Source organism: Octopus bimaculoides, chromosome 5, assembly GCF_046866305.1.
Source record: "Octopus bimaculoides isolate indiv1 chromosome 5, ASM4686630v1, whole genome shotgun sequence".
Classification (NCBI taxonomy): Eukaryota; Metazoa; Mollusca; class Cephalopoda; order Octopoda; family Octopodidae; genus Octopus; species Octopus bimaculoides.
The window spans coordinates 112,397,057-112,423,169 of record NC_142932.1 but is presented as its reverse complement, the minus strand read 5'-3'; the positions used below and the strand labels follow the sequence as shown (position 1 = coordinate 112,423,169).

The window sequence follows — 26,113 nt, the reverse complement described above, 5'->3', positions numbered from 1 at the left end:
ATTTCTATTTTTTATCTGTTTTACCAGGCATTAAAAGTTGGAAGAAGTTGAATGTTGCTTATAGAAATGATACTTTATATATATGTCTACATATATATGATATATGAGTATATATATGTGTGCATATATGTATGTATGTGTATATATATATATATATATATATATATATATATATATATATATATATATATATACACAAATATATATACATACATCCATATATGTTTTTAGTAACAAGTCTATGCAACTTGAACCATTTAACCAGGACTATTTCATCAATATTTGTATTTTGAAATGCTACTCAACAAAATATTGCTGAATTCGGAATAGAACTGGGACAGCCCTGCCAAACATGGAGCAAATTGAATTGAGAGGGTTTGTTTTCTACTTAACCACTCAATGCTTGTTACCTGAAAAAATAGTTAGAAAATCTTTTTTAACTAACTGAACATTATCTATATTATAAGACTTTATGATTGAAGTTTAATAATATAGAATTTATTAAGTGTGATGTATATATATATATATATATATATATATATATATATATATATATATATATCATCACTATTATTTTCATCACCATATATATTCCATTTGCTGAATATAATGTTGTTGCTTTTATTCCTAATAAAACCAACTCGCAACTTCCTTAACTTTTAATTACCATCTTCTTCTATTGCCTACTGTCAGGTATGATAATGGACATGTCATACATTCCATTATTAATAGAATCTTCATAACATTGTCCTTTCATTATGTCTTTCAAAGCTAATAATACCTGGGGTCGCTATTCCTTACAGGAAATCTGTGGCTGTTGAGGGTTTATGTACCCTCATCTGCCCTTAAAGTAAATAACTGCACTAAGAAGATTTGTTTGAAATTTTCAGCTGTAGTATTGATTGAAGAAGCCTAGGAGACACCAGTATCAGCAGTTGATTAAACTTGACCCCAGTTCTGGACTGGAAGGTGTAAAAGCAAAGTTGAGTTGGTGAGGATTGAAATCATGGCATCAGAGCCAGAATTAAATAATGTAGTAATGTATTTTAAGACCAATAACCTAGCAATTTTGCCTCTCTTTTAACTAGCATTATAAAAATATTTAATACATACACGTGTGTATGTGTATATATTTATATATATATATATATATATATATATATAATGTACACAAACACACACGTACACAAACACACACGTACACAAACACACACACACAGACACACTATGGTCGTCTCGATATTTTGTCCCTCCAAGAATCCATAAAAGCACCAATTTATTTTTAGTTATATTGCAGTTAGAAATAAGACACACAAAACTATTAATTTCTCTTGATGTTGTAATGAGAACAATGCAGCCCATGACTTGGTTTGAGTCAGTAGATTATTAATCATAATTGTATATGAATACAGATACATGAGTATCTGCAACAACAGGCATACTACAACAAGCTTACATTCATTCAGAGCACACAAACCCTCAATACAGATATTCTTATGAAAATGAACACTTACATAAAAGATTCATTATGCACTTTTTGTCCTCTTCATATGACCATACACACATATACACACACTCAAACACACATACATGCACTCACACATACTCACTCAGTCTCACTCTCTCTCTTTCTTTCTTTCTTTCTTTCTTTCACAGACACACACATGAGAAGTAATTTCTGGAAAAAATTCTCTAAAATGAAACATGTGACTAGTTTTAGGTTTGTCTTCCGAGGATCACACCTCTGTAAAAAGGAGGAGACTGTGTGTGTATACCATGAATATATTTAGGTTTGAGTAACTTTAAAAAAACCCTCTCTTAAAAAAAAACAAAAAAACAAAACTGTTAGATTTTCCTCTTATTAAATATTTTCTCCTCCTTTTGATTTTGTTTCCACCTTTTGTTTTCTTTCATATTCCAAAAGGAAGAAAAATAAACTGTCTTTTCCTTCAAGATGAAATATTTTATACTTTCAACCAACAGCCTTATTTTAGAAATACTTTGCTTTGGTGCCAGTGAGTAGAGAGAATGCAAGATGTTGTTGGTATATAACAAGCTACTATTGTTCAAAGGTTTTATATTAAAAAAAAAAAGTGTTCTTGTATTAATAACCCATTGATGCTATATCTGCCAGAATTTCTGGGTCTCTGTGCAGTTCTTCAATCTCTTCTGGATGAACATGTCTGTGTTCTGAGCGTAATGATCGACCTGAACGATTGGACTTGTTACTACTTTTACTAGATTGCGTACTGTTAGAACTGTTAGTATGCTGCAAATTCCGATAACTTGATTGGTTGCCGTGACTTCTGAGCCATGCATGTGCTATTGCTTGGCTTGAGGTCATTCTTTCTTTTGGTTCTAACACAAGTAATCTATCGATGAAATCTTTGGCCATATTTGAGACATGTTTCCATAACTGAAAAGAGAAAAAAAAAAAAAAAAAAACTTAATAAATAAAATAAAATGAAATAAGCACAAAATATTAACTGGTTATAAAAAATATAAATGTTACATAGGAAATAACGTAAGTAATTCCTCAAAAGACAAGTAAAACTTTTGAGTGAAATATTATGCATTTTTTTAAAAACCAGAAGCCTTTAACTCAGGGATGGGCAACTTTTCGTCAACTGGGGGTCTCATCATACCATTTCCAAGTGGAAGAGGGCCGCATGATAAAACATATGCATGAAATATTACTTGCCCACTTTACACTGAATTTTTTGCAGTTCTTCTTAATTTTATTTGTCTTAGTATGAAAGTTTACATTAAGCTGGCATCTCTTTCATTATTTCCTAATGATAATAATGATGATGATTACTAGTGTAAATAAAATACAGTTTAAAATAGTGAGGTAAAAAAAAAAAAAACCCAGAAAATTCATGATCTGTATCAACGAGATTTTTGCATATTCACATGCTTTACCATATTTTCAATATTAGGTAGAATTTGAGATGTCATTATTCTTAGGCTATGCTGCAAATTAGTAACCTAGAAACTCACCGAGGGCCACCCAACAACATGTCGAGGGCTGCAGGTTGCCCATGCATGCTTTAACTAATTGTTATCCTAGCAAAATTAGACTATCAATGAAGACAATCATGTCATATCAATATGTGTAATAAGATGAACAACAAAACCACCATGAACCCTTTTGACAAGTTGAACATTATGAGAATGAAGGGCAACTTCAGAATAACAAGACCCTACGATATTAAAGATTCACAGACAACAAGCATATCAAATATACATCCCCATCATCAGCTGCCTAATGAATGCCACTATGGTTTCAACATCTGGGCAGTACCATTCAAACCAGCAGTAACACTTGGCAGACAGAAACTGTATGGAAGCCCCATGTGTGTGTGTGTGTGCGCGCGCGCATGCGTGCATGCATGCATGTGTGTCTGTGTCTCACACCACCACTACTTGACAACCAGTGCTGGTTTGTTTACATCTTCATAACTTAGTTTGAGAACCCAGCTACAAAGTGTAATGGTGGTTGCTTTTGATAGGACCCTATGGAAGATGTGCCTGATGACTCTACTCCAACACCTTCCTAGGAATAGTGAACAGAGAAGATGGATGAACAGAAATAGAAATAAATTGTGAGTGATCTAACAGTTGCAGCAAGTGTAAAATATAATATTTACTGATAAATTAAATTATTAGACAAATTATCTTGTAGTTTTATTGGAAAATTGACAAAATAAAAAATAATGCATTCAACAAAAAAAGAAGAAAATTTATTCTATTTCTGGACTAAGTACCAAACATAGAAATAGGTTTGGTAATAGTTATAATAACAAGTGAAAAGGAGAAAATTAAAGGTTACAATTAATTTGATAATAGGGTAGATCACCACCACCATTATTATCATCATTATTTTACATCAATATTTTCCATAGCGATGGGAAAGGTTTGTTCCATCACACTGTCTTACCATTTGTTATACCTTCATGAAAAACATCAACCACATAACAAGAAGCACTTGATATCAAACATGCAACTCATGTTGTTAGCCAACTGAAAATGCCACTACTCAGTAAAGTAAGTTGACACTTCTTTAATGAAAAGCATTAACCAAACAATTTCTAGTACATTCCTTAAAACAGTATAATGTCTTATGGTTGAAGTTCTTTAATACTGAAAGGCCTCGACCAGTTTCTTAACCCTTTTTGTTTCACACTCTGCTTCAATTTACCAAAAAGTATGTCCCCACCATAAACAGACAAAGCTACTATATAGCATATATATGTGTGTGTGTATTTTTCTTTAAGTTTTATTTTAATTCTTCTTAGAGTTCAAACTGGTTGCTAACACAAGACAAGAAATTTTGATTTTAAGAGAGTTCCTGGTGTTTGCAAATATGTAGTTGAGTTGGTTGAACTGTCAATGCACATACCCATGCATGTGCATCTATTCACCCACAAAAATTTCAGATGGAGAACTTTTGGAATGTCCTACAAATCTTCACTGTGTCACTAATGGATTGGATTTGAAGAATCTGCATCAGTTTCTTGTGCTCGTTCTTCGTAAAACCTAGTATTTCTAGGATTTTGTGTGAATTTCTTGGTACATAACTTAATAACACCTATGATGATAAGTACAAATGAGAATATGTGTATGTATTCAAAAGCGATTTTAATTAGATCTTAGTGCCAACTTTTAATGATTTGCTACTTGCAGACACCCCATTCTGAAGGAACCTACATCACACCAAAATATGACCATGTACCACTAGTAGAGAGTACACCCTATCTTAAGAAATACTGACCTACACACCGGGCATTTCTTGTAAATTTAATCCTGGCCAATAGCACCACAAATGTTTAGCCCCAAAACCCTATTAGCAAAAACTCATATTTGTCCTTTCAAAGCATTCACACCACTAACAAACAAATCTTATACAACTTCTACTGCTACCACACAAACTTTGACCGAAAGCACCTATAATGAAATTTATCTATGTGGTTGGTCACTCACCCTGTGAGAAATAACAGTCAAATTTCCCTCAAACCACACTCTACCATCTTTTGAATAATGTAGTTTGGAGTACACAACGCATGAACAAAAAAAAGTCATAGCTGGAAAGCTTTTCCCTTTATGTCTACTCTATCAGGGCTGATCTAGGGTGGCTAGACAACACCCTTGACCATAATTTTCAATCTACAATGACCACTTCACATCTTTATCAGATTTAATGTATCAGCAAAGGCTTGAAGAACTTCAGCTATAATTCCAATTACATTCACAACATCTTAACAGAATATGTTGCCAAAAACTGAAAACTTGCCATATCCCTGCAATGTGTTATTGCTTCTAGGGCCTCCATAGCTTGAGGTTGGCAGACAGACATAGGAGGTACATCATATACCAATATCAATAAGAAATGGAACCTATCTGGTCCAATCTTTCACAAATGTCTTGTAATAATTTCTCCCCCCACCTCATTCTATTATTTATTCACTCCCAACTCAGTGGAGATGTACACTGACTTCCGAGACCAACAGCTTTTGTAAATCACCTTTTCTCCACAATGAACATGATTTTGTTTCCAATTGAAGAGATAAAGCTAGTTTTATAATTATGATAGGATATTAGGATATCTCTTTATTCTTCAGTCAACCCAACCCTGTCTCTGGCTTTCTACAACAATAAGCAGGTCTCTTATACCATTTTCTCTTAGTTCCAAAACTTTGGCTGAACTGCCTTGGATGATCTCACACACACACACACACACACACACACACAACGTGGTTTGGAGAGAGAGAGAGGGGGGAGGGAGAAGGGGAAAGAGTAAAAGAGGAAAGCAAAAGAATGAAAGAACAGAGAAAAGGTGAAACATATGTTTATTTATTCACATCAAAACCAGTTTCAAAGTAAAAAAAAAAATGTTTCAAAGATGTTTACTGAATATGTGTATAGCGTGTGAGTGTGTGTCTGTGTGTGTGCGCTGCCTGCGCGTAAAAAGAAAAAGTTGGATAGATAGAGATAGATAGATAGAAAGAGGAAAGAGAGGCAGACAAAATTTTTCTTCTCTTTTTGTTTTTAATTGTTTTATTTGGGGAGAGGGAGAGAGAGTGAGAGACAGGGGGAGGGAGGGAGGTCATGAAGCACTCATCACAGACTTTACAGGATGTATGATGAATAATAACTGCCATGTTTGCTTAAACTAACAGAAGAAGAAGAGGAGAAGAAAAAAGACATCTGTGTAAAAATAACAGTCACTATTGTATTCAGGATAAAAAACTAGCTTTGTCTTCTTCAGTCAGTTCTATAGCTAGTTGAGTATGTTGGCTTATATTGCCAGTTGGCACTAAATATATAATCATATTTCAGTATAAGCTACAAATTATAAGAAAGGCATTTGTTAGTAGTTTTTGGAACTCAAAAACGTATAAACTACTCCTGAATGTTGCCCGTTCTTTTATCTGAGGATTCGTGGCTTTAGTTTTATTAGATAAACAAATGACTGTTGAAATTATTTAAAAATTAAATAATGATTAACGAATTCCCACTCACAAACCCTATTTCATAAGAAATGTTCATTTAGGTTTTACATTGTACTATATAGTTCACAGAGAGAAACAGGGGTGAGGAGGGTTTTTTTTTTCTACTTCACACACTGGCCCATTTGAAGAAACACCAGAAATAAAGAATTGTTTAAAGAATCTATATATCATTGGGAAGAAGGAAGGATTGCTCCTCTTAAGACTTAACCATTCTTCGTTTCTTCAATGTTAAACTGGTATACCTGCTGTGTCTTGTGATAGATAATCTGTGGGGTCAGGCTGAGTGAGACAAGAGAAATAATAAGAACCACAGAGAAAGTGACAAATTATGTGTGTGTGTGTGTGTGAGAGAGAGAGAGAGAGAGAGAGAGTGAATGTATGAGTGCACGTGCACCGACACAAATGTGTGAGTATATGTGCAGACAAGCGCAATACAAAGTTGAAGAGTAAAAACATTATGAAAATTATTTACAGATTAGAAGAGAAAAAGAAATATAGAAATGAAATAGGGTGGAAGGGAGAGACTTGTGTATTTATTGTATGTGTGTGTGTGTGTGTAATAGGGTCTGAAATGTAACAGAGTGCTAGTTGAAGACAAATAAGCAGAGAAAAAGTAGATAAGGAGTTTGAGAGAGAGAGAGAGAGAGAGAAGGAGGGACGGAGGGGGGGGGGCATGGGGGATAGGTAAGAAGAGGATACAGAATAAAATGGATGGCAAAGAGATTTAAAAATTGGATAAGAGACAAACAACAAACAGTTGAATAGCTGGAGAATATGGGCGGAATGGAGTTGAAGCCAAGAAAAAGACAGAGTGGGATTTTTGAGAGAAAGAAATATAGAGGTTAAATAAAAGTAGTAGTAGTGGTGGTAGTAATGATGATGGTGGTGGTGGTGGTGGTGGCAGCAAAAGTTGCTGGAGAAGATAACAACAGCTGTGATGGGGAGGTGGGGCAGGGACAGTAGCAGCAGTAGCAGCAGCAGCAGCAGCAGCAGCAGAGTGGTTGAAAGTCTTCTGGAGACAAGCATTTAACAACTCAACAAAAATAGTTAGACTTTTGATGAGATCAGGGAAGAGGAAGGGAAACAAAGAAGAAAAACTGTATAAACTAAAAGTATTTGGAGTAAAATTAGACAGGAAATGTTAGGAAGGAGATGTATAGAAGCCATGGTAGGTGGAGCCAGAAAAGTGTGGTGCCTGTGTGTGTGTGTGTGTCTGTGTGTGGGTGTGGGTGTGTGTGGATGAGGATGAAGGGTGGTGGTAGCGGTGGGGGTGGGGTGCGGTGTGTGTGTGGGGGGGGGGGGGTATTCTTGGTACCAACAGTTAGTAGATATGGTGAATGCAATATGGAGGTCAGCTTTTTCAGTCACTGCTAGAGAAGATAATATTATTCTGCCAAAAGAGATGGTAGCTAGCAATGACAGAGGAAGAGGAGACTAGTAGTGACATGGATACATTTTCCTCAAAACAACACCAGCTATTATCAAAGTTTATAGCTGAAAAAGAAGGTCATTTGGAATAAGATGACAAATAGCAAAAACTATTACAGAAAAAGATAAATAGCAGAGCTAACGTTCTTGTTTTACATGTCTTTACATTAAATTGTCTTTTCCTATATCTCACTAGTATAAGAGCGGTTTATGAACAAGATTTATTTTGCATATATATGTAACTTAATAACTTCGATAGGTTTCGGCTAGTATAGGCCCAGGCTATGTCTAACTTAATAGCACCACCTGGTGAAGTCTTTTTAGATTATATATGGGACACCATGGCCCACTCTAACAAAGAGTTATTATTGTTGGAGGCATATGTGGGTGTACGAGGATGGTCTGGGATTTTTTGGAGAAATTTGTCCAGAGAACTTTTGAATTTTAGGGGATCCGTTTCCGTTTTGATGTATTTTGGTATGGACCAGTTGAGATAAAGTAATTGTGATGTAATGTTATGTGTCTTGAGTTCGATTTTTGTAGTGGGTGGATAGCATGGGGAGGCCAAGTCTTGAGTGAATTTTAAAATTGATGCCAGCATCATTTGTGCAATATTGATGGAATATTTTCCACATCACACAAATGATGTAGTGCTCACAGCAGCATTGGAAGAGAGTAGAGATTGAGTCTTTCTTAGATCCCAGTAGTCAATGCCTGTCATGCTATCTATCTTTCTTGTTATTGACCTCTGGAGTGCTTCCACGTCCATAATGCTTTGCTTTGTGTGGGGAGACCACAGTGAACAACTATTTATTCAAGGTGGGGGTCAGGCAAAAGTAGGGTAGAGAAGGATGATGGTGTGAGCATCTCTAGACCAGAAAGGTCTCAGAATCCAGGAGCACATCCTGCGGGCCAAGATATGAATGTGTGTGTGTGTGTGTGTGTGTGTGTGTGTGTGTAGACCCAAGCTATAGAAAGTGACATTTGTCCAAGATACCACAGAGTGGAAATGAACATGGTACCCTGTGGTTGTGAGACGAACAGCTTAACCACTTGGCCTTACCGCATGCACATGTAAGAAGTTGCTTCCCAACTGCATGGTTCCACTTTTAGTGTCACTGCATAGCACCTTGGGCAAGTGTCTTCTACTATAGCCCCAGGACCAACCAGAGCCTTGTGAGTCAATTTGCTAGACAGAAACTGAAAGAAGATCATGATGTGTGTGTGTGTGTGTGGTGTCTGTCTCCAATCACAGCCTGACAACCAGTGTTGGTTTGTGTATGTCCCAGTAATTTAGTGGTTCAACAATAAGAGACCGAGAGCAAAAGTACCAGGCTTAAAACTAAGTACTGGGGTTGATGTATTCAACTAAACCCTTCAAAGTGGTGCCCCCAACATAGCTGCAGTCAAAAGACTGAAACAAGGAATAAAGAAATGCACACACACACACACACAGGGCGCTTGCATAGTTTCCATCTACCAAATTTCATTCACAAGGCACTGGTCAATGTCTTTTACAAACAGCCCAATGCATTGGATTATAGGAAAAGACATTTGCCAAATGGGACATGCAATGAAATCAAAATGGGACTGCATGGTTGCAAAGCAAAATCTTTAACCATACAGGCATGCCTGTGTCTTCTATAATAGCTTCAGGCTGACCAGCCCATGTGAGTGAAATTTGGAAGAGGAAACTGTACAGAATTTTGTTGTGTGTGTGTGTGTGTGAAAGTGTTACTTTCATGTGCCTTCACATTGATACCATTTTAGTAAAAGTGTTGATGTTTGTTTACATACCCATTTGATAACATGTCCTATACTGAAGCTTAGCAGTTTCAATGAATTTCATTGAGTAAAGACTAGTGAAATACAAATAGCTTAAAACAAAGCTGGTTACAAGAAGGGCATCCAGCTGTAGAACTGTCAATTATAGTAATTATTCTTTTAGTCTCTTTTGCCAAATGTATTAGACTTCACCAAGTGGTGCTATTAAGTTAGACATGGCCTGGGCCTATACTGGCCGAAACCTATCTAAGTTATATGTGACGGGCTTCTTTCAGTTTCCATCAACCAAATCCATTCACAAGGCTTTGGTCAGCCCGAGACTAGAGTAGAAGACACTTGCTCAAAGTTCCATGCCGTGGGACTGAACCCAAAACCACGTGGTTGGGAAATAAGCTTCTTACTACACAGTCACACCTATATATATATATATATATATATATATATATATATATATATATACATACCCATCTTCTCATAAAAGTATAATAAATATGTACACTACAAAAAGTATTCAGTAATTTTTCAGTTTACACAAGATTTTCCTTTAGAGGAAGACACATGCCACAAAGTACCACCCAATAAGACTGAACTTGAAACCAGGAGTTTAGGCAATGAACTCCTAAACCACACAGCTAAGCCAGCATCTATACATACAGACATACTCATACAATGTTCCTACATTATTTGTTTGTTTGTTTGTTTGTTTCTTTTATTTTTTGGGGGGTTGGTGGAGGTGGGGGTCTTCCTGTGCAACATGTACCTTCCACACTTAACATACCATCTTTCCAGCCAATCTTATTCTCCATACCACATGTCTATTTTATTGCCAAAACTATCTGCAAAAGCCTAACATTCCACTTTAGGGTTAAACTACTATTCAACCTTGATTAGTTGCTGTTCTTGTACGAAATACAAATAAGTCCCACACTGTTCTGCTTCTCAAACATTTGGAACAGTGCAGCTGCTTGCTACACATGCCGACATTAGGGATCAAATCCAAAAGAAGTCATTCACTAATTGGCTGAAATTCATCAACATGCTGCCACCACAAGAACATCTCTACATTGTGCTGGACTTGTTAAAAAATAGCAACTAAATTCCATCAAATTCTTATCAAAGGATGGTCACATTAGGCAATGTGGATTTCAATCAGTGTTCCCTGGACTGGCTCTTGTGCAGGTGGCACATAAAATACATCATTTTGAATGTGGCCATTGCCAGTACCACCTGACTGGCCTTCGTGCCTGTGGCACGTAAAAAGTACCCACTACACTCTCTGAGTGGTTGGCGTTAGGAAGAGCATCCAGCTGTAGAAACTCTGCCAAATCAGATTGGAGCCTGGTGTAGCCATCTGGTTTCACCAGTCCTCAGTCAAATCGTCCAACTCATGCTAGCATGGAAAGCGGACGTTAAACGACGACGATGATGATGATGATGATGTTCTCAACCATTTTTTATCTATGGGTCCCTTTTATTACTATTTTATTCTGGTGGAACCCCATAGCCATTTGATGTTTAAAAACTAGTTTTATAGATACGTCTTTCTAAATATCTATTTTGTTTATCACACATTCACTTGTATTTATTGCATGAAACACATTAAGCAAAATTTTTTCATGAACCCTGTAAATAATACTACGGACCCTAGTTGAGAACTGCTGTTTTAAATGAACGATAAAGATGAGGAAGTCCCAGTTAGGATGTCTTTGATAGTCGGCTTGCTAAGTCAAAGCTGACCAGGGACTAAACAAACATGATAACAATTACTAGCCCACAGGCATGTCTTTTGCTTTTCTTTCGTTTTTCACAGCTACCATAATGACCACCTCTCAGCAAACAAGATACACACCATCTCTACCAAAATCCTACTTGATGAAGCATCCTGTCCTCCACCCAGCATCTTTACTTTGTCTCATTCACCAAAATCTCACACAGAGCACTCTTTCCCTTCTTTCCTACACTGAAACACATCACTCTTGGTTTTACTGTTGTACATATTGTCCAAGATATACTTAGCCAGCTGACATGAGAAATGGCAAGGTGTTGAGCATTCCTCTTTTTAAATGGATTCAATACTAGTATCAGTAACATTCTGACAAAAAAAAAAAAAAAAAAAAAAGAAATAAAGAAGCATTGCAGTACTTAATTACATTTTTTGTGCATTCAAGGTTCAAATCCTGCTGGAGCTGGCTTTATGCCATGCACTGGTGTTGATTCAATTAGCAACACTTCTTCCCCAAAATTTGAGGAATTATACCAAAGTCAAATATCACAATCATTAAGGTGTGTGTGTGTGTGTGTGTGTGTGTGTGTGTGTGTGTGTGTGTGTGTGTGTGTGTGTGTGTGTGTGCGTACAAGTGCAGGAGTGTTTGTGTGGTTAAGAAGCTTATTTCTCATGCACATGGCTTTGGGTTCAGTCTTACTGAGTAGCACCATGGGCAAGTGTCTTTTGTTATAGCTCCAAGCAGAACAAAACCTTGTGAATGGATTTGGTAGACAAGAAACAGTGTGTGTGTGTGTGAGTGAATGTTTCTCTGTGTATCATTGTTTTGATGCCACATGATAGCTGTAAATGAGCATCACAGTGCTGTTCATTTCCAATATTCTGCAAAAACATGTCCTGGCCATGGCAAAATATTACATTATTTGAAAACAGGAAAGAGATGGCAAAAGGAAGAGCATCTAGCTGTAGAATATGTCTCAATAAATTCCATCTGACATTAAAAATGGACACTAAAAAATGATGATGATGACGATGGTATATTAGGACAGTGAAATAGCAGAAGCATGAAAACCTCAGTTTAAATGCCTTGCTGTATTTAATTACAAAGTGTAACAGTCCTGCTGCAATTTGATCTACAATATAATGCAAACTATTGTATACAACATCCTTTTCATCATAACAGGTTACACATACACTACATCCATAGACCACCTAGCCAGCAATAAAAATGCCACTAAATGGCCACTCAACTTGCTAGAAATAACAGCCAAATCTCCCTCAAAACACTGCTGTCTTGACAAAAGATATGTAGAACAATGACACCAAAGATATGCCTTTGGGTGTAGACCTATCCAGTCAGAGTTGACCAGGGTTAAATAATAACAACAACAACAACAATCTACACAGCAAAGTAAAATACTTAAATCAAAGAAGTAATTATAAATGTGAGGAGATCAGTTAATGGCAGCAAATTGCTCCAAACCACATAGCTGTTCCCATCTCTCTCCCTCCCAACAGCTCCATGATAAACCAACTACAAGTACCTTGAATGCTCTTGAACACCTCCGCAAGAAAACTTTAAATGGAACATGACTTGTTGTTGCTGATGCTAGAAACTCTACTACAGTCAATTGCACTTAAGAAAAGGTTATTTTAGTTTAGTTTGTTGTTGAATCTAAACAATCAACATTTATTTAATGTGAAAAAAACTATATTTTACAGTTCAGGAGTGTTTTGGAAAACTGATAACAATCTCTGCTTCCTATGATGTTTGAACAATATAGGTAAGAATATTTGAAAATTCTAAACACACTTTCTGTAAACAGAAAGCTTCCTCAGGAGATAATCATTGAAAAACTGAAATGAAAAGGAGTTCTTAATAAAGCAGTGATCCAGTATGAGCTTAGCCATGTCGGCTAAGACAAAATTTAAGAATATTAACTGATAAGCAATGATAATCTTTAACAAAGCAAATAAATTAAAAAAAGATTTTTTTACGTCTGAGTAATGCTTAATGTCTCACTGAAGACACCTCACTTACTCAGCTTCTATATGTAGCTTTAATTGATAAGCGATCTCAATACTTCTTACCAAATCTATGTATTGATCTCTAAGGTAGTCTACAATAAGGACTTACAAATTTCATTTTACAGCTCTCCATCAGCTGTAGAAATATGATGCTACGTTTGTGTGTGCATATGTGGTTATATGGTTCTCAGCCATATGGTTTCAGGTTCAGTCCTATTGTACAGCATCTTAGGTAAGAGTCTTCTACTAAAGCCCTAGGCTGACCAGAGCCTTCTGAGTGGATTTAGAGGAGGAAACTGAAAGAAGCCCATTATGTGTGTTTGTGTGTGTACACCCGTGTCTTAACATCACTGTCATACAAGTGATGCTGATCCATTTCCAGTCTTCTGTGAAAAACATGTCTCTCAATGGGAAAATATTACCTTGTTTGGAAACAGGAGAGGGTTGGCAGTAGGGAGGGCATCGAACTGTAGAAAATCTGCCTCAACAAATTCTACTTGACCCAGGCATGGAAAAGTGCACATTAAATGATGATGATGATGATGATGATGATGATGGCAACAATGATAAAGATGATGATCACATACTTCAACATCTCTTCTAAGCAACAATAGTCAGCTAAAACCTTTACACTTCTTACATATGTCAAGCCTAACAATTTCTGACATTTTTATGGAAGCCATACATATTCTATACATCTATCTAAGATTGTATAACAAAGGCTTGACTTCCAAACTTAAGAGTGGTTCTCCAGTGGCCATAACACACAATGGTTTAAACAAGTTAAGAAAACTTAAATAAATGAAATGCTGAAGCAAATGAATATTCCCTAGCTGTCAGCAAATCTCATCACATTATATCAAATGTGTCCCTATTTACATCTTAAACTATTTTACAATAAGGTCCACAGTCTTATCTTGATAAGATTAGAAGGTACTTTTAGATTTATCCTCAACATATTCAGTGAAAAAGATAGCTAAGAGGTTTTAATGATAAAGGAATTTTTCTTCCTCTCTCTCACATATGTGTGTGTGTTGAGAGAGAAAGAGAAGGATGTATTTTTTTCCATCTGGAAATAATTTTGCTTGGATCTTTTTTTTAAATTTTTTTTTTTTTAATACTATAGTATGACAGCTTAGGAAGAATATTTCTTGAAAATTAAAGAATCTCATATATTTTGTGAGCAGAAATTATTACAATAAAAGAAATTGCTTTTGTTGGAGGCAATGACATGTACTGAATAAAAGGAAATGAAAGTTAAAGAAAAAGAAAACAACAAAAACAAAAATATACAAAACAAATATGTAAAGAGGAAGAAACTATTCAGAAAGAAGCGAATAAAAAGAGGAATTTGTAAAAAAAAATGAAAGCTTGTTATTTAAAACTAAATTATCAAAGATTTGAATTATAATTTAGTTTCATTTCTTTTATTGAAACAAATATCTGTTGTATCTCTCATCTCTGAATCAATTTCTTTATAACAAAGAAACAGTTAACCAATTAAGTTATATAGTGACAAAAGGCACTTTTAGAAATTATCTGTGTATGAACACAGCAAATTCACTTGAGATATTAATATGAATTTGAATATCTTTCTGCTCTTTGGAAGTACATGTGATTCAAGCCATGTTTGTGAGGCAGAAGCATAACTGGTTCATTTGACATCAACATGACTTGCCACTACAGGTTCCAATCCATGTTGCAGCATGGAGGCTTGTAGGCATCAATATCCCTGCGACTTATTCCAGCAGAACACAAGCTCCTGGCAGGGCCTCCCATGCTGGACAGGTCAAAGATACAGATCAGATGAATATGGACCACCTCTTCCTAGAGGTAAAAATGTGTCTGCATTGGGCCAACTACCTATTTAGGAAAAAAGCTAAGTTACAGAAGCATTGATCATAATTCAAAACCAACAAGACCAGGGAGAGGAAATCCTTATCTCAGGGAAACACATGATGCAGTGCAGTAACATCTGAAAGGAAGCTGCAAGGTCACAGAGCTGAGAAAGTATGGATCCAATTGGAGAGACAGTCCAGAATCATTAACAGAGGAAAAAGGTCGTTGAAGGTTTACGTTATGTGGGAAACAAAGGGCTTAAGTAAAGGTATAACTTGAGTAATTAAATTGTTTAACTGTTAAATTTCATCATCATTTTACAGTTTTCCCTTCTTGTTTGATAACTTAATGAATGTTCTTCGAAATATTGTCTCACTACTTCTTACAGTCCCTTGTCATCTTCTGAGTGATGTTCGGTCCCTAAATTTCACCACTTTTTCATATGTGATCCTCTACTGCAAGTTCTGATCAGTTAGATCATATTTTCAATGACTTCTAAGAAACCCTCTGACTATTTAAAAGAACTCATTTAATGAGTTCTCTTACTACTATGCTAACATACAAAGCCCTTTTCTATCAGCCTGCCTGTGATCTAACAGCATTTCTTGTGCACACCTGTAGATTATATTGGGTACTCCATAAGAAATTCTTATCAACTCATTTTCTGCATATCAAATATGGCTGCTTCCTGGATGGCAGTAGAGTCATATTTTTGTCTTAGTAAAATCTTTTTATGTTGTCAGATTTACTTCAAAACTTCTAGGCTTTACATTATTTACATTTGACGGATATTCGTCCTCATCTTGTTTGTTGTTAACACAACGTTTCGGCTGATATACCCTCCAGCCTTCGTCAGGTGTCTTGGGGAAATTTCGAACCTGGGTTCTCATTCCTATCGATGTTACTATTATTATTATTATTATAATTAATCAGGTCGCTGCCGTGAATCGAACTCGGAACCTTGGGGTTAGTAGCCCGTGCTCTTAACCACTACGCCATATGCCCGTGTTCGAAAAATTTCCCCAAGACACCTGACGAAGGCTGGAGGGTATATCAGCCGAAACGTTGTGTTAACAACAAACAAGATGAGGACGAATATCCGTCAAATGTAAATAATGTAAATAATGTAAATAATTCCTCATCTCTTAAATATAGAACTGTTCTAGGCTTTACTCTCACATTTGGAATTTTCTCAACAGATTTAGCTGAGAATTAGATCATAAGCATATAGATGTTCCCACACACAGCTGGTCTTATACTCTTCTGTTATGGCCCAGAAAATTATAATAAAAAACAGGGAGCTGAGAACCAAGCTCTAATGAATGCCTACTCCACATACTAAATTCCTTGCTAAACATGTTGCCTATTCTCATCTTGTGCATGTTTGGAGGCCAGAGGCATAACTGATTCATCTGACACCATTATGTAACCTACTACAACAAGGTTCAATCCTCCTTGCAGTGTGGTGGCTTGTATATCTAAATGACACTGAGAGCTATGCCACAGGAGCACAAAATCCTTGTAGGGCCTCTCATGCTGGACAGGTCAAAGGATAAAAGGAAGATTAATAATAATAATCATCATCATCATCATCATTTAACGTCCGCTTTCCATGCTAGCATGGGCTGGATGATTTGACCGAGGACTGGCGAACCAGATGGCTACATCAGGCTCCAATCTGATCTGGCAGAGTTTCTACAGCTGGATACCCTTCCTAACGCCAACCACTCCGAGAGTGTAGTGGGTGCTTTTACGTGCCACGAGGTAAAAATGGTTTGTGTAGCACCCACACCTGTACCTAGAAAAAGACCTTCACCTGCATTTTATTCTTTAATGATCACCAGACTATAAAGAGCAGTTTACTATAACTCTTTCAATTATTTTCATATAACTTGTCCCACCATCAGTTTGATGTTTCTCTAATAACATTTTTTTCCAGCATCTCCTTTGTTCATAGATGACAGATTCTACTACACCAGTCACTAAAGAATTACTCTTTTCCTTTACTACTTGATTGACTATGTAAGCAACTAGTGCATGTCCTTCTACTTTGTCAGATATTTTCAGTATCTTTTCTCTAATGGTTTGGCTACTTCTCAATCTTCATATCTTCAATGGCCATTTTGAGTGTGTAGCTGTTGATTTCAATAGCTGGTCCTCTGAAGAATCTGTATTTTGTAGTCCCTCTCTCGCTGTCATGTAACCTCTAATAAATGCCTCCTCCAACTCAGTGTCAGTGAGAGGAAGTGCATTATAATCATAATATATATTTTTTTTCACTAACAATGTCCTGATTCATACCAACTGTTTTACAATCAGAATGCCTTGGGCCACTCATCTGCATATTGCAGAACATTAGAAAACCTCTGCTTCTCTCTGATTGTCACTTGTCTCCCACTTTCTTTCATTTTTTGCTGTCTTTTTTGCTCTTACAGCTCTATCTACAATACCCTTCCCCCCACCATAACATCCTCCAGCTGGCTAGTATTTCACTCCACCCATAGATCTATCTAGTCTGTGAATCGCAATGGGTTATTTCATAGGAATTGAGGATTGTCTTCTGTGCTTTTAAGGTTCCATGTCTCTATCCCCTTCTCTTTCTCAACATATATATTACCTAGTACTTCTCTGGACCTACATCCAGATTCTTTGTCAAGGAAAGACATGTCATATCAATTCTAAAGGCAAAGACGAATTATGTATTGATGCATAGGAAACTATCACAACCAAATATTAGACTCAGAATATAATGTAGTATGTTTTTATGTGTGTGTGTGTGTGTGTGTGTGTGTGTGTGTGTGTGTGTGTGTGTGTATTTGATGCACTGGTTTATTGATTTCTGTAAATGACATGTATACCTCTCTCTCTCTCTCTCTCTCTCTCTCTCTCTCTCTCATGCATACACACATGTGTACATGTGACAGGATTCTGCACAGTTTCAGTTTACTGAATTCCACTTACAAGACATTATTTAATATGAGGATCGAACTAGTATTTTTTTAATCACAAAGTCACATTTTTACTCAAGGTCACAAAATATACAAATTAACTTCACCAAGCTCCCCTCCTGATTAAATCAGAACTATAAATGGTTAAAATAAGTCAACAGCACAATGAAATTAAACGATGAAATAGTGAACATTAACAAAGATACACATTTTCTCATTGAGAGGGTGTGATGGAATATTTGTCAGTATGTCATCAGCATAACATAACTTAAAGCATCCCATAGTTGGTAATGACTGGGTGTTACCAACAATTTATTCTAGCAGATAAACTGATAATATAGCAGAAAACTTAACCCCTGACGGCATGAGAAAGCCACCTTGTTGTTCAACAAAGCAAGCCATAATTAATAATTTGGCCATATTGTTATTATTTGTATCTTTAAACACACATATACACATGCACTAATAATCTTGTTCTCATAGCATAATCTGTAGAAGAGTTGCAGAAACAGTGCTAAACCATCGAACAATGATCTAAACTCTAAGAGCCTAAAAGACTGCCAAGGCAAAGAACAAAAGTGCTAGTTTGTAACACAGAGAGAGAGCACAAAATCCTAAAACTTTCCCATGTATGAAAGGAATAGATACAATCTTGGTATTGAATATTCAATGCACAAAAAGTGTAGCGGAATCTTTGATATACTTAACAGAAATCTAAAGGTGGCGAGCTGGCAGAAGTGTTAATGTGCTGGGCGAAATGCTTAGTGGTATTTCGTCTGCTGTTATGTTCTGAGTTCAAATTCCACCGAGGTTGACTTTGCCTTTCATCCTTTCGGGGTCGATAAATTAAGTACCAGATACGCACTGGGGTCGATGTAAACGACTTAATCCCTTTGTCTGTCCTTGTTTGTCCCCTCTATGTTTAGCTCCTTGTGGGCAATAAAGAAATAAGAAATCTAATGTATGGAACAATAAGTAGTAAGGGTAACCATGAAACAAAGTTCATGATCAGTTCAGACTGGAAGTTTTTTTTCTTCTTTTTTTCAATTCCGCATCTGGTGATAACAGCGAAAGCAATAGTTTGATTTTGGAGAAGTACTTGCTTGGCAAATGATTTGGTCTGGGGCTATGTGTTGAAACTAAAACAACTGCAAATATTAGCCATTCGGAAACACACAGAAACCATTAACTTCACTTAACCTTTTAGCCTTCAGATTAATTTGTCAAAAGTAATCCTTATTTATTCACATTAAAAAAAAATTATCCGATATTATTTTGTAGCTTCAAGATAGGAAAGATGTAATTGCTTATTTTTAGAATGACATTGCAGGGCAGGTGTGAGAGGCTGGTTCTGGCCAGTTTGAGCATAAAATGTGTAGAATATCTGGGCCGGATACAGCCGGTTTAAACATTAAAGGGTTAAACATTGCAGTGGAATAGTGTCAGTAACCAGGTGATGGTTGCAATTGATGCGATGGAAATTTTGATACCAAATAACAAATGTTTAAGTGAAGTTAATAGTGTGTGTGTGTGTGTGTGTTTGAATGATTAATATGTGTCTTCCATGCTGTAACTACAATAGGATGATGTGTGGGAATAAAAGGAAAAAGGAAGGTTTCTTTTTCTCTTCCCACCTCTCATCCTTCTTATGACTTATCACTGTCATTCACAGCAATAGCAATGACTGACATTAATCTTTGCTATTGTTTGACCCAGGTTAACTCTGATCAAGCAGATATATAATCAAAGGCGTTCCAGAAGTGACCATTCCATCATTTTTCTTTTTCGTGTCAGATATGATATTTAGAACCATATTATCCAATGTACCGTTCCACTTTTAAGACACTCTAATGTGATTGCAAATAGATTAGACCGCTATTTCTAAGAGGTCAAGAAACTGCATGGTGGCTCCTTAACATTAATTTAGATAATAGATGCAAGTTATTTTTGAATCTCCTTTAAAACCTTTGACACTGTAAATCAACATTAAGAGGTTTATTTCTATTATTTAATATTTCTTATTTTCTTCAAGCCTGTTTGCATTGCACATCTGCACACCCACATACCAACATAATGGAACATGCTCTGTGTGCGTGTGTGTATTTTATCCATAACCATGTGTCCAAGAAAATATATATTGTTTCTCATGGATGCACTCTCTTTCTCTCCTTTCTTCTCTCAAGCTTTCTTTGCATGTATCTCACATCTTAATATTTTTAACAGAAAATATATATATAACAAAATATTAAAACTGAAATTCTTTCTCATTTATAAAGATACAATGTTGCAAAATACTTCAGATTTATTATACTGAATCATCACTTTTTACACATATACATATTCATATAAACATACAAAGATATACATACATACACGTCTGTGTGTATATGCGTGTGCATACATGTGTCTATGTGATTGCTTTACATCTGTGTGCTTCTCTAAAAACTGCAGAGCTACAAGCAGTGATGTGTATTGGTTTGTTTACATCCTCATAACTTAGCAGTTTGGCAAAAAAAACCCTCATAGAATAAGTGCCACACTTTAAAAAGAAAAAAAGTACTGAGGTCAATCTGTTCAACTAAAACCCTCTGAGGTAGTGCTCCAGCATAGCCAGAGTCAAATGACTGGAATAAGTGGAAAATAAAAATAAAACAACTTGTTTAGAACATATTTGTGTATTTTAAACCAAGTATGAATGTAAGAATGCAAAAAACATATAAAAAGTCAACAAAAGTAAATTCAACCAATTTACTTAGTTCTGATTCCATCAAACAAGACACACTTCATGTGTCTACATTTGTACTTTGTATGAAATACATAGAGACAAAGGCATTGCTGTGCAATTAAGAAGTTTGCTTTGAAACATGGTTATGTGCTTTCAGATATAATCCCAAATTGTGGCACATTGGGTAAGCATCTTTTACCATAGTCCCAGAGTCACCAATGCCTTATGAGTGGATCTGGTAGATGGAAACTGAAAGAAGCTCACCATGTATCTATATATATGTATATATATATATATATATATATATATATATATATGTATACACATATTGGACTGACTCCTGTGCAGGTGGTACATAAAAAACACCATTTGAGCATGGCCATTGCCAGTAACGCCGGACTGGCCCTCATGCGTAAAAAGCACCCACTACACTCGCAGTGGTTGGCATTAAGTAGGGCATCCAGCTGTAGAAACTCTGCCAAATTATATTGGAGTCTTGTGTGACCATCCGCTTCCCCAGTTCCCAGTCAAATTGTCTAACTATATGTATATATATATATATATATATATATATATATATATATATATATATATGCATGTGTGTGTATGTGTCTGTTTGTCCCCCAACACGACTTGACAACCAGTGTTGGCATGTTTACACCCCTGTAACTTAGTAGTTCGGCAAAAGAGACGGAGAGAATAAGTGTCAGGCTTTAGAAAAAATATAGTAAGTACTAGTTTCAACTCATTAGACTAAAATTCTTCATGGCGGAGCCCCCACCATAGCCACAGTCTACTAACTGAAACAAGTAAAGGATGCTGAGTAACCTTGTACCCCCTCTACAGCAAGACACCTGTATCTGTCTCACTATAACCTTTTCATAATCATCTCCTCAAATGCCTCCTCCTCTCTTAAAAGATTTTTTTTTTTTTTTGTCTTGCAAGTACTTGGTCAAGTACTTGTCAATGCAGGTGCCACTTAGAAGCACCCAGTTCACACTGTAAAGCGGTTGGTGTTCGGAAAGGCATCCAGCTGCAAAAACTTTGCCAAAATTGACCTCGCCTGTGCTTGTGCCACGTGAAAAGCACTACTCACCTCACCTGTGCTTGTGTCATGTAAAAAGCACTAAGTCCACTTTGCTGAGTGGTTGGTGTTACAAAGAGCATCTAACTGAAAATCTTGCCAAAACAGCCACAGAAATTTGGTGCAGGCTTTGGCCTGGCTAGCTTTGTGGAACCATCCCACCCATGCTAGCATGTAAGATGGACATTAAACAATGATGATGATGACACACACACACCAATACATATATATATACACACGTGTGTGTGTGTGTATGTGCTTGTATTTGTCCCACAGCATTGATTCACAATTGGCTTTTGTTTGTTTACATCCACACATCTTAGCAGTTTAGCAAACGAGATCAACAGATTTAAAAATAAGTACTGGAGTTGATTTGTTCAACTATACCATCCAATAACTGCAACAAGTATAACCAACAAGATAAAGGGGTGCCCCAGCATGGCCACAATCCAATGACTGCAACAAGTAAAAAGTAAAAATGCTGTTTCATTCTGAATCCTGGATTAGTCCTCAAATAATATATTCTTATTTATTGAGAGACTAAATAATTAATAAGCAGTTCTCTTTATTATAGAATAGATGTTGTGCAGATAATGGTGTGTGTTGGTGTGTATTATTCATTATATATATTATAATATATTATGTTACATAGGGATAGGAAAACAGAGTATACTCTCCTGTCATATAATTAACTATTCTCCAGACTTAATGTAAGTAGGTCAATAGCTTCCACAACCTTTTCTGATTCAACTATAAATATATTTTTAGTATGTCTCTGTCTTTGAGCTAAGAAAGAAAAAAAGATGTTCCGTGGATAGTTCCAGCAACAGGCCAAACTTTTATTACTGACTTTCTTCTTTATCTTACTTCTCCTCCCTCCCATATCTTGTCTATGCTACTCCTCTTGTTCATAGGTTCTGGCAACAGACAATTTTCTGCAGTAACACTTCACTTATATTCTCTAGTAAGTTGCTGTAGATAACAAAGGAAATCCTAACATGCATACAAGATATTTGTTAAATATAATTACTATAGGGTAATAAAATCTGAAAATATTCCTATCAGTTATCAGGTTGTTCAATGTTAAACATAACTTTATTTATGGTTACACATACACAAATATAAATATACATGTGTAAGTAAATATATATATATATGAGTATATATCTACATATCATGTAAATATATGTGTGTGTTTTAACCATTTATACTCAAAATACTAAATTTTTCTCTCCCTTAAATATTAGTATTACTTTTCAAAACATTTTGTTTAGCAAACATTTATTTTCCTTTTGCTTTTGTCTAATTTCATATCCATTTTCATTCCATACAATTTTTAAAATTTGATTAGCCCATCAACTTCTAATCAAAGAATAATATTTTTATTTTCATCTTTTGCACCATTGACATAAGCCTTGTGATAAATCATAAATATCTCTCAATAAAGAGCAAGCTAGTAAAATTGGTCAAAACAGTACCAAGCTATGAGTGAATTTGATGGAAACTACTGTTTGCTAAACTACAGATTTTGGGGTAGGGGACTGTCATTTGAAGCTGACCATTCTTCTTTTTGTACATGTATGGGTAGGCCTGAGCAAGATATCACACAGGAGAGAGACAGTTTCCCATACATGCAAGTCCCCCTATCCTTGTCACCTATGTTTATCCGAAGGAAAGGCTACCAACTTTGAATAATACACCTTGGCACCAGTGTCATTGCAGGCATCACTACCAAAATGCGAAGGGCTGGAACAGATACTGCAAGACATCTTGCTCAATCATTTAACAGTTCCACTAATTCACTGTCCTGAATTGGTGGTTTTGTTACTGACCCCGAAAATATGAAAGGCAAAATTGACCTCGGCAGTATTTGAACTAAAAGCACAGAGAATCAGGATACTGTAAGGCATTATTCTATCCAATACTCTAATGATTCTGCCATTTTGCCACCTTAAATAACTTCTTTACTAACTTAGACAAGAAAAGAAGCCATGAAAATGGCAGTCACAGCAAACACTTCTTCACTGGTTACAACAGACTCTTTATAGACTCTGGCCAATGTTGTCACCTAGATGAAGCAATCAAAATACATATCAATGGTGTTTCTTTAGCTATTATATCAATGTTGTTTTTTCATTTAAGAGAGATCAATTGGTATTTGGTGGTGCTACAATGTTCTTTTATATCTTTCCAATTTTTTCAACCCAATAAAATCAATAGATTCATTACAGATATCCATTAAAGTAATGAGTTCCTCTTTTATGTATCAAGAACTTTCTAGAAACAAACAAAACGAAAACAATAACACAGACACTTCTATTTTACTAATGTTCCCAAAATTTCACATACAATGCAGTTTGGAAGAGAAATGGGTGGCACATTTAAAGGTCTTAACCGAAGGTACTCAACCAGAAAATTCAGAACAATATCCTTTCAAGGATACATTTTGATGATGAGTGAAAGACTTCAAAGTAGCATTAGAAAAACGAGTCCCCCTCCCCCATATAAAACAACTCAATTCTGAATTCAATGAGGACACTCAGAGGAAGCACCAGCCTAAATATGGCAGTAATATTCAATGCAAGATCAAATGGTGGCCTTATAGTGATACAAGATACTCTCAGGCATTAAAAAAGAGATCCAGCCTTCTTAGCAGCTGCAAGAGAGACCTTTGGTCAAAGTCAATACCAGAAGAACAAAAGACAGAGTTAACAGAAACAGGATAGGAACTCAGATTGCACTTGAACAAAACTAAACATTGTATGACATCTTAGTTTAGTGTTTTAACACTTCTGCAGAATCACCAAATATTAAAGTCTTTGAAGAAGGTTTTAAACCCCTTGAGATCAATGTGCCTGAGACTGCCTTAGATTCTGATACAAAACTTGTTTTAAAGTGTTCATGCCTAAATTAAATCCTTCAATAATAATTTTATCTAAGAAACATTTTGGTAAAATTAAATTCCAAAAAATTAAACTTTATTAAGGCAAAAAATTTTGGTGGGAGGAGTTAGTCGATTAAATCAACTCTAGTACTTGACTGGTGCATTATTTTATCAACTCAGGGTGGCAAGATGGCAGAATCATTAATACACTGGGCAAAATACTTAGTGCTGTTTCGTCTGCTGTTACAGTCTGAATCAAATTCTACCGAGGTCGACTTTGCCTTTCATCCTTTCGGAGTCAATTAAGTACCAGTTATGCACTGGGGTTGATGTAATCGACTTAATCCCTTTGTCTGTCCTTGTTTGTCCCCTCTATGTTTAGCCCCCTGTGGGCAATAAAGAAATAATTATTTCATCAACTCTGAAAGGATGAAAGGGAAAACTGACCTTGGCAGAATTTGAACTTACAATATAATGAACCAGAATAAACACCATGAGGATTCTGCCCATTATTCAGCCTAAAATTAACTTCAATAATAAAAAAGTCAGTTATTTTCTTAAATTCCTACAAATAATTCGTTGATTCTAAAATTAATTAAAAACACAGACAGTGTATTTCATTAAAAAAAAATGTATGGTAATGAATAAGTTAATGTAGAATCACCAACTTATATAAAAGAAATGTGTGGGAAGTGATTTTGTATTTCACTACAGTTGACTTATTTCTTCTTAATTACTTATAATTCATCAGCATAATCTAGTTTCAGAACTGTTTTTCTTCTCCAGTAACACATGTTATACACTAACGCAGGTGCATGCAGACAGACATACATGTACATGACAAGCTAAAATGTTTTGCTCATATGTATATGCATCTATTTATGTATGGTTCTTGTATGTATGTGCATGTATGTATATACGTATGATGTATATATGCATGTATTTATATATGTGTATGTATGTATATGTGAATGTATTTATGTATGAATATATGAGTGTGTATGTAAGTATATAGGTATGCATGTGTATGTATGCATGTATATATGTATAATTTTAAGCATATTTATATGAAGCACATGCATTATCTTTAGTACTTCTTAGCTTAAATAATTATAAACCAGTGAAGGAAGTTGTCAACAAATACGACTAATCTTCTC

The 26,113-nt window shown here is 35.7% G+C and overlaps 1 protein-coding gene across 1 annotated transcript in view; it reads right to left on the bottom strand.

Moving 5' to 3' along the window:
• Positions 1-1,628: 1,628 nt before the first annotated feature.
• Positions 1,629-26,113, bottom strand: part of LOC106868515 (serine/threonine-protein kinase H1 homolog) — a 108,396-nt gene continuing 83,911 nt past the window's right edge. The window contains exon 2 of the mRNA XM_014913823.3: positions 1,629-2,416. Coding sequence (XP_014769309.1) covers positions 2,105-2,416 — 312 coding nt within the window. The 3' untranslated portion in view covers positions 1,629-2,104. The remainder of the gene's footprint in view (positions 2,417-26,113) is intronic.